The sequence below is a fragment of the Medicago sativa genome, chromosome 7, assembly GCF_051527215.1.
Source record: "Medicago sativa cultivar Bolivia chromosome 7, Bolivia_mono, whole genome shotgun sequence".
In the NCBI taxonomy this organism is placed as follows: Eukaryota; Viridiplantae; Streptophyta; class Magnoliopsida; order Fabales; family Fabaceae; genus Medicago; species Medicago sativa.
In genome coordinates this window covers 102505587-102516217 of record NC_140755.1, presented here as the reverse complement: position 1 = coordinate 102516217, position 10631 = coordinate 102505587, and the positions used below count along the sequence as shown (strand labels likewise).

General features: G+C 31.2%; 1 protein-coding gene across 1 annotated transcript; it reads left to right on the top strand.

Moving 5' to 3' along the window:
- The first annotated feature begins 357 nt into the window (after positions 1-357).
- PES1 (Esterase/lipase/thioesterase family protein) lies at positions 358-6535 on the top strand. Its single transcript, XM_085725125.1, has 13 exons — positions 358-1054; positions 1622-1673; positions 2020-2075; positions 2468-2626; positions 2739-2843; positions 3025-3131; positions 3395-3516; positions 3659-3767; positions 4200-4333; positions 4812-5181; positions 5500-5613; positions 5904-5989; positions 6074-6535. Exons 1-13 carry the CDS (start codon positions 625-627, stop codon positions 6375-6377), a joined length of 2148 nt encoding a protein of 715 aa, XP_085581251.1. The 5' UTR covers positions 358-624; the 3' UTR covers positions 6378-6535.
- The last annotated feature ends 4096 nt before the right edge of the window (positions 6536-10631 follow it).

The window sequence follows — 10631 nt, the reverse complement described above, 5'->3', positions numbered from 1 at the left end:
CCCATATCTTTTTCCTTCTTCTCTTACCTAAGAATAAAAAATTTCACCGGTTATTAAACTACTTTTAACTTAAGCTAACTTGTGTGTTTAACCCAAGTTAGCATAACCCTTAATTTAATAAAAAGTTCTCAATTATTAGTCTCTTTTCACTTTGTTGCTAATAAGATAATTATTTTTCAAAAAAATATACTATTAGACATATGTTTAAAACTTGATTAAAACCAAATGATTTTAATGACTACTATTTCACAACTGGTACACAACACAACCTTAAAGAGTGATAAAGAATTACTACACGGAAAGTGTTAGTAATAATGAATGGGGTTGATGAAGGAAGGAGGATAATTGTCTGATTTTAATGCACGTCGATTATTGTGTGATACATTACATGATAAACAAACACACCACGCTTTTCCTTTTCTATTTGTTGCCTTCATTTTCGCTCCTCATCATCCCCTGTTTTAGTACATAGTTTCACTTCACGTGATTCTGATTCTGACATATACCCATATACATACTACATGATAACAAGTACAGTGTCTCTCTCTCTCTCTCTCTGTAACATTTTATTCTTATTATAAAGAAGAAACAAACTAGCTAACTTTTTTCACTTGTCGTTCATTCATGGTTTCAGCAATAATGGGTTTTGGTGTTTCATCCATTTCCACCATAAAATATTCTCAAAGAAGATATCTTCATCTTCATAAATTTCAAGTTCATCAATCACGTAGCTTAGATATATTGTCATCTGAATCTGATCCATTGAACGGAGCTTCTTCTTCTGCTGTTGTTGTTGAAACAAACCAAAACGGTAAGGTTCCTTCTTTATTGCTTTCTACTAATAATGTTGTTGAAGAAGATAAGAAGAGTAAGAATGAAGAACAAGTTGGGTTGGCACCACTTTGGGATGATGGGTATGGGAATCGTACTGTTGAAGATTACTTTGCTGCATCCAAAGATATTTGCAAGTTTGATGGTGGCCCACCACGTTGGTTTTGCCCAATTGAATGTGCTTCTCCTTTCCAAGCTTCTCCCACCCTTATGTTTCTACCTGGTAAGCACCTAACAACTTTACTCTTTAATCTTTGAGTTTTCATGTAATATGCAAATGTTACAAGTTTAAACTAGTAAGTTTATTTTAGAACTTGTGTATTTTACCTCAATTCTATAACTTTTTAATACTAATTGATTGTTGTTTTTAATAAAAAATTGCTACTTTTAATTCATTTAACACGTGTAGTATTTTGTAGCTGTATTTGAAATTGACTAAATTACAAAAATTAAGAAAGTTTGTAGTGGTAGTACTAATCAAATGTGTTGACAATTGATATTGAGTTTAATCTTCACAAGAGATAATTGATTTATGTCTCTATCATAATATAATTTTTTAATAAATAAATTTTATTTTAAAACAAAAATTGCTACTTTGAGTTGCTTTTTTTAACACATGCAACATTGCACGTATTAGACAAACCTTAATTAAAAATATTATAATAAAGAAATAATGTAGTTGAAAATTGGGAAGATGTAGGAGAAGGAAATATCTCTAATAATAATTTTATTATGTTTGCATTTGAAGAATAAGTTAAACATGTGCAATGTTTGCGTTTAATTATTGCAGGGATGGATGGCACTGGATCGGGCCTCTCTTTGCACCATCAAGCTCTTGCCAAGTATGCTGTGTTGTGTTGTATTTTATTGTGTGTATGTATTTTGAATAGATAGTGGAAAAAAGTCGAAATAGAAAGAAAAAAAGAGTCAATTTATTGTTATTATTATGGCTAAATGTATGCCATTGAAAAAAAATATGGATAAATGTATCTTAGGATCCTTTAAGTTTAATGTTTGCCTTGAATTAATCTTTTTAGTTTGAAATTGATTCTTTATGTCAGTAAAAATAAACTTTTTTTTTTCCTTCAAAAAAAAAAAAAAAGTTTATTGTGCTGGACAGAATATTTATTCTATGTAGTTTGTTATTTTTGCTTCCTCTAATTATCATATTTACGTTTTGCACAACAGGTTTTTTGAAGTTCGTTGCTTGCATATTCCTGTTCATGATCGAACACCATTTGAAGGTCTTTGCTTTTTAACGTATGCTTTTGTCAACTTTCTGAAGTTTATTATGTTGTTTTTGTTGATGATGCATTTAATTATTAGGACATTTGGTGTATTTTGTGAATGACAGATGTTAGTATGTTAATTGTTATGTTAGTAAGAACATTTGTTGTGTGTTTAGATTAGTTTATATTGTGTCGAAAGTAGGTTACAATCAGAATATGCAAGTTTATTTATCGGTAAAAATGTTTTCCCCCCAAAACGTAAGCAAATTTGAACATGCAATTGATTGTAGAATGTTATAGCTATGAATGAATTTCAATGTGCAAGCCATGATTATTGTGTGCTACTAATACTATTATCTGTAGTTGAACTGAAAGCTTTTCCTTTTTGTTTTTTTTATTTTATGTAGGACTGGTGAAACTTGTTGAAGAGGCTGTTAAACAAGAGCAAGCTCTATCCCCAAAGAAGCCAATTTATCTCGTCGGCGATTCCTTAGGTGGATGCCTTGCACTCGCCGTTGCCGCTCATAATCCAACGGTTGATCTGGTACTTATTTTAGTCAATCCTGGTGAGTCTATCAGTGTTGTATTCCTTTCTGTCAAATTTGTTCGCATTTTTTTGGGCAATGATTTGTCAATGCCGTAGCATGATAATAATTCTTTGTTACCTTTCAACCACAGCTACATCCTTTGGTAGATCTCAGTTGCAACCATTGTTACCTATCTTGGAGGCTTTGCCTGAAGAACTACATGCAACTGTTCCATTTCTTCTTAGTTTCATTATGGGTAAATCATCTAATTTCTCAAGTCTTTCAACTTTTCCTTTTACATTTTCATGGTGATATAATTCTCTTGCAATTGTTATGTATATATACCTCTTATTTCATGTCTTGCTTATTAAATAAAGTTTTTTTTTTCTTCATTATGATTGGTCATTCATTTATATTATACAATTTCATATCATCAGGTGATCCAGTGAAGATGGCATTAGTCAATATCGAAAATAGGCTCCCTCCTACAAAGATAATTGAACAACTGTCAAACAACCTTACTTCATTGCTGCCATGTCTTCCAGTAAGAAGCTTTTGATATTATGCTGTAATTAATATACCTCCTAAACTTTGGTAACACACACTTACAAAATTATAAAGGTACCTTGTTGGTGACCCTCTTAACTGTTTTTAAGTATCCCTTATTTTGTAGTAGTCTTTAGTAGCATCCTTCTTTTTCATCTATCATTTTCCTTTGGTTTATTTTCCAGACAAATTCTTACAAGTTCATACAATATAGCATTATGTTGAGCTGCAATTAAATTTTACTCTGTGATCTGTTGTCAGGAGCTGGCTAATATTATACCAAAGGACACTCTTCTTTGGAAAATTAAACTTCTCAAATCAGCTGCTGCATATACTAATTCGCGTCTACATGCTGTCAAAGCTGAAGTACTTGTGCTTGCTAGGTTAGTATCTCTCTAAATTTGATGTTTCATACTAATATTGTGTATTTTTGGGACTCTCGTGTTCTTATACACGCATTGAGACATTACTTTTAAGTTGGTTTTCTCAAATTGGGTGTTAAGATTGACAAAGTTTCCTTTCTAGTGGCAATGATAACATGCTTCCCAGTGTAAATGAAGCTCAAAGACTTGCGGGTTCATTGAAGAACTGCAAAATCCGTATCTTTAAGGACAACGGGCACACCCTTCTTTTGGTATGTGTAACGGATAGATATACTTACACCTATGACCTATCATCGACATTAATTTAAATGGACGTGAGACCTAATATCATATGTGATTTCGATCATTCATTTAAAATTGAACCAACAGTGTTTTGATTGATTAGTTTCCTTTAAAGTGGCGAACCATCTTTTCAATTTCTGTTGGAACAGGCACTGACCCATTTAGTGTTTACTCCTCAAACATGATTGTCTTCGGTAGGATTTTGGATATGTTTTTTTTAATCTATTTTAAGCTGTTATTTTCTGCGTAACACCGTTTAACATTGCAGTATGGTATGAACTGGCTAGCCTTTTCTTATTACACAGTTTTAACAATACTAGTTACCGATTTACAGCCTATGTAATCTTCTGTGATAACATCTGCATCTTAGTTGATTAATTGTGCTGTGCATGGTAGTGCAGGAAGATTGCATTGGTCTTCTAACAATCATCAAAGGGACTTGTATGTACCGTCGTTCAAGGAGGCATGATTTAGTCATGGACTTCCTTCCCCCCAGTATGACAGAATTCAGATATGCAATGGATCGACTAGTTGGGTAATTTGATTTTCCAATATTATGCTTGCCAAATATTGTTTTTATTTGAAATCTATTAGCTAAGTTCATTGTTGCATAGACAGATAAACAAAGAGAAGAGGCCTCTCCAGATAACATTGATTTTTCTTGTTCAAATTGTTTTCAATTTATTAGACTTTCATTAAGTTAGTTGAATAGTTTGTTTCCATTGTTCTGTTTTACTTTTCCTTAGTTAATTACAGGTTGGTGTCTTTGTATCTATCCGAATGTGTATCATTGAACCTTCTATATATAGTTCTTGACCATTCAATCAATTTAATGAATATTCAATATTTATTGAACTGATTGAATGATATAGAGGCTCTAATGATACAAAACTGAAAGGCTACTAGCATGTAACTAACAAATGGAAGGTAAAACAACTGTCTAACTATATAAAATCAAATGGAAATAATCAGTTTAAATTGCTAATATGTTACTGATGTGACATGAATGACAGATTATTTCGTTCTGTTACCGGATCTGTGATGTTCTCTACATTGGAGGATGGAAAGATAGTAAAAGGTCTGTCTGGTGTTCCAGATGAAGGTCCTGTCTTATTCGTCGGTTATCACATGTTGATGGGATTAGAACTTATCTCACTTATAGATGAATTTCTAAGTCAGAAGGGTATTGCTCTTCGTGGGATAGCCCATCCTGATCTGTTTACAGGAAAATTGGATAGTTATTCTTCTGAGTTTTCTATGATTGATTGGGTGAAGGTATTTGGCGGGGTACCTGTATCAGCAAGCAATCTTTTTAAATTACTTTCAACAAAATCTCACGTTCTCCTATATCCCGGTGGTGCACGTGAGGCTCTCCATTTTAAGGTGCATCATCTTTCTCTGTGTTACCGTATTTTTGATCCATGGTTATTTTATGTCCTTCCATTTTCTATATAATATTATTAAAAAAATTAGTTCATGTCCTTCTTTATACTTTATAGAGTGTTGGTTAGTTTTGTGGATAATATTCAATCTAAATTTTACTAAGCTTTTGTACATACTAATCGAAATTAGTTCATTTCCTTCTCTATGTACTATTTTTTGTTTCTGTTGATTTTTCCTATATGTCAAACTTAAGAGATCAACACGAACTGTTATTTGATGATGGTTCTACTGATGTGCTCCTATAAATTATAATGTCAGGGTGAAGAATACAAATTGTTTTGGCCTGATCATCCAGAATTTGTGAGAATGGCAGCACGATTCGGTGCCACGATTGTGCCATTTGGAGCTGTAGGCGAAGATGATATAGCTGAAGTAAGTTTCTTCTTTTCTCTCTTAACAACTTAACTTATTTTTTTAACTATGATAATTTAGACTTTTCATTCTACTTGAGTCAAATGATATATATCATTTAATATACCGATCATAGATGCATATGTTGAATGTTTTGGTTATTATGCTTCAAAGAAATATCAAGTTTAATTAAATAAGAATCTAATGTCAACATAATTTCATAGTTTTCATATAAAAATAATCAAGCCTTGTTGTGGAGAGGAATGAACATTTGGTATATCTAATTGGTCATTTCTTATTGAATTTTACAGGTGATGCTTGACTACAACGACTTAATTAAGATTCCGGTTGTCAGCGATTACCTCAGAGATGTTAATCGAGACTCGGTTAAGATTAGGTAATTACTCTTCATCTCAATTTATGAAATATGATTTTATTCAGTAAATCAATGAATGAATAAGATATATTTTTCAACCTTCAGAGATGAGAACAGTGGAGAGGTGGCAAACCAAAATCTGTCATTTCCAGTGGTTCTACCAAAAATGCCGGGTCGATTTTACTATCTATTTGGCAAACCTATAAGAATGAAAGGCATGGAGAATATACTAAAAGACAAAGAAAATGCAAACCAACTGTACCTGCAGATTAAGTCTGAAGTTGAGAAAAACATAGATTACTTGATCAAGAAGAGGGGGGAGGATCCTTATAGGAATTTAATTGATAGGAAAATGTATCAGGCCTTATATCCTTCTGAAAATGATCAAACCCCAACATTTAAACCCTGAAAATTTGTTGATAGAAATACATTATATTATTGATTTTTATGTAATCATAATTATTTGGAAGCTGATTAATATATGTGGGTGGTCATCATGATTGTAATAAATAAAAAAATGGTGTTTTCCTTCATTTATATAAACAATGGATTATTGACTCGAAGAAATGAGTTAGAGTTTCATAAATACAGTTCGTTGTTGTTAAGGATTACCAGTTTGATCGACCTGAGTTGGTCTTGCATCATATACATTGAGAATAAATATGTGTGTGTTAATTATATTTTTATTTTAATAAATAAGTAAGTAAATAAATATATTATTTAAATAATTGATATTTTAATAATAAAATTTTCTATGAAGCAATAATTATTTAATAAAACAAATTAATAATGATATGGGTCAAAACTTCTTTTCCCTTCCCTTACATAGTTTTCCATCAAAAGTCAAACATGCATACTTTGACCATGCTAGATGGACTTTATAAAAACCGGTTCATTTAATAAATAAGTACATAAAACAAATAATAATTTAACCATATTTTTTAATTTCTTGACCAAAAATATAAAATAAAACAAATAATAGGAATAATAACACAACCCTATCGCCTATAATTACAATATTTTGCAAAATAATACAATACTTTACAATATTATTTTAATAAATAGATAATTAAATATATTATTTTAATAATAAAAATATTTTACAAAATACAGTAATAATTACTCAATAAAACAAATTAATAATGATATATGGATGGTCAAACTTCCTTTCCCTTCCCTTATTTTCTTAATTATTAAATATGGCCTCCACATTCTAGATGGTCACTAAGAGTTACTTTGGCCATTCTAAATAGATCCTATAAAAGAGCCATCTCACTCCATAATCATATCACAAAAAACACAACACACATCGATTGTACTGAAAATGGCCTCAATATTTGTTTACCATAACACTCATTGTTTTGTTATTTTGTGTCTGCATGCCCTTAGGAATCATGTGTTTCACAATGAAATTAATTCTAAGAGTGGACATTGATCCAATACTTTTTCCCAAAAATGAAGAAATTTCAAGTATCATGAGTCTAAGGTTTCATGCGATGACCCACTTTGTGTCCCTAAAAAATGTTCTCCAACAGGTATTTACGACATAGATTACGCAGGAGGTGCAAATACTAAAGGCATTGTTTTATCCGAAAATTTCCTTTTCCCCGATCCTAATAATAAAATTCAGCCATTCGCAACTTTCACTGCAGTGGTTTTTGGTTGTGGGCTTGAAAACAAAGGATTTAAATTTGGTAAAACCATGAAACCAAATAGAGTTGGTGGATTTGTCTTTGACTCAGGAAGTGCTGCTACATTTTTAGTTGCGGCCTTGCGGGTGCCTTTAACGTGTTGAAAGAAGATGTGATTGATTACTTTAAAAGCCAATACAATTTGCAACCTTTTATAGAACGTAAATTGGCTTATGACGTTTGCTATCTTAATGTTCCAAACAGTGTTGCGATGCCTGGGATAGGTTACAATTTTCAAGGAGGTAGCTAAATTGGAGGTGGATCCTAACTCATTGTTTTTGACCTTTAAAACAGCAGAAGGGTATATGACTTGTATGAATGTTGTGGTTTTGCAGAATCTGAAAATATTCCAAATATATTGGGAGCACGTCACCAATCTAATCATGCGTTCCTCTTTGATGTCGAAAATAATCCAACGCCACATGCTTGTATTGTGTAGTGACTACTACAACTTGTTTATGAAGTGCAATTTGAAATAATGTTCACAATAAGCACTTCAAATTATGAATTAAAAGTGTGATTGTCTCATTTCCTATTATTTTTTCTTTTCTTTTTCTTTTATTGGATGAGAAAACAATTTTTTTTTTTGACTATTTTGAACTGTTTCTATATTTTTTATGATTTTACTAAACTCGTATTTCCGCTTTTCTATTGTGTTTAATTGTATTTTTATTTTATCATACATAATTATAATTAATTTTGGCAAATAAGATCAAGATAAACTATTGTTCATGTTGCAGTGGGATTGTTCTCTTTTTAATCTGATTAAATTGATTTTGTTTAATTAAATATTTAAATAAATGGTTGGTTACTTACTTTCACCTTTTACCTAATAAAACCTACTTTCATCTCAAAAAAAAAAAAAAAAACTCAATTCCACTTAAAAATGTGAAGGAGTAAGTTAACAAGTTTATTACTATTTACTTTTGACTAATAACCAAAATATTTACTCAAGTATTGTTCTATTTTTGGTGTTGATTATGTCCATTGTTGTAGAAGTTTAAAAGGTGGAAAAGGTTTCTGGGAATGAGGTTCTTAGAACTTTGTTCCTGTGGATAACATTGATGTTCTTAGATCTTTGCGGTGGTGCACGGTGGACAAATCTGTTTTGTTTCAGATAAGGGGAATCCTTCACTAGAGACGGGGATGGTAACTGTAAAGATACCCCAACACTTAAGTCAGTGAAGTTTCAAAGAACTTTGAGGTGTTTTTATGGAATGAGATAATATACTTGATTTTAGTGATTATTCACTCCTTGTTTATAAGTCCTCATGCATGGATATGTTTGTTTTTTCCCATATGATGTGGAAATATAGCGATCCTTGGATGAGGTGGGATGGCTTAGAGGAGCCCCGAACATATCATCATGTGTGACACGACTCTTCGCCGATACATGCGAGCCGTTATAGCACGTAAATGCCTTATTGGCCCTTGACTGCATTATTGGACTGAGGTCTATGAGATTGGGCATTGACTAGATTCGAAACACAATTAATATCTTTTAAAATTTAAATTTGAAGAAAAAATTAGGTTGTTAAGGGTAAATGAGAAAAATGTTCTAACTAAAAGATAGTTAATTTTCAAATTTATTATATTTGTGTAGATTTAATTTTAGATTTTTAAGGGTGCGTTTGATTTGCTAAACAGTAAGTACTGGACAGAACAACATAAGACATAACAGCACAACATAAGGCAGAACATCACAAGACAAACCTAGTCTTATACGATTATTGGTGAATAAAAAGTTATTTTGGTATTTTAGACAACTTGTATGTGGGACAAAATTATGTGTTGTCGTTTAATGAGGGACAAAATTTTTAGTTTTTTATCATGTCCCTTATCTCTAGTTTGTCGTGTCCTTGATAAGTACAACTTGAATTGAGATGTCTTATCCTTTATTTTTTAGCGAATCAAATGCACTCTAAAAAAATTAAGTTAGCAGGGGTAATTTTGTGGAAAATACTTGGGTGACATAATGTCACCGTGACATTAAATCTGGACCACACAAAGGTGTTGTGTTGTGTGACCCAGATGTGTTGTATGTGTTGTGTGACCCAGATGTTGTGTGACAATGTGTGTTGTGTGGTCCAGATTTAATGTCACGGTGACATTATGTCACCCAAGTGCTTCCCGTAATTTTGTCCAATAAATGGTCTTGCTAAAAAGAAGATAATTAGTAATTAACTATGAAATTGCATTTATACAACAATGATATAGAAACTATAGGTTGATTGATTATAAACTCAAAAGAATGGTTGGTTTTAAGGAAAATTCATGTGTGGTTTGTTGAGATATTATGCATAAGAAAATTAGTTTTTGAATTAAAAATAAAGTTAAATGTCTTAGTAGCACATGTGTATATTAAACAGAATATCATTGTGAACTTAGCTCAGTTGGTATGGACAATGCATAAAATATGCAAGGTCCGGGGTTCAAACCCCGGCCACAACAAAATCAAAATAAAAAATACAATTTTTTTTTGGATAAAAATACAAATTCCGGGGTTCAAACCCCGGCCACAACAATAAAAAATACAATTTTTTTTTGGATAAAAATACAAATTCCGGGGTTCAAACCCCGGCCACAACAAAAAAAAAACAGAATAAAAAATACAATTTTTTTGGACAAAAATACAAATTTATTACAGAATAAAAAATTTGGACAAAAATACAAATTTATTACAGAATAAAAAATACAATTTTTTTTTGGACAAAAATACAAATTTATTGACAAATAACACACGAAAAAACAAAAATACAATTTTTTTTTGGACAAAAATACAAATTTATTGACACAAATTATGTTAAGTAAAACTAGATATTTTTTTTAACACACGAAAAAACAAAAATACAATTTTTTTTTATTGACACAAATTATGTTAAGTAAAACTAGATATTTTTTTTAACACACGCAAAAACAAAAATACAATTTTTTTTTTGGACAAAAATACAAATTTATTGACACAGATTATG

Bases quoted from the DNA above. Each gene is read 5' to 3' on its own strand.
- PES1 (XM_085725125.1), top strand. From the start codon at position 625: ATGGTTTCAGCAATAATGGGTTTTGGTGTTTCATCCATTTCCACCATA. The intron at 1,674-2,019 runs GTATGCTGTGTT...TTTGCACAACAG, and splicing joins CACCATCAAGCTCTTGCCAA to GTTTTTTGAAGTTCGTTGCT. The intron at 2,627-2,738 runs GTGAGTCTATCA...TTTCAACCACAG, and splicing joins ACTTATTTTAGTCAATCCTG to CTACATCCTTTGGTAGATCT.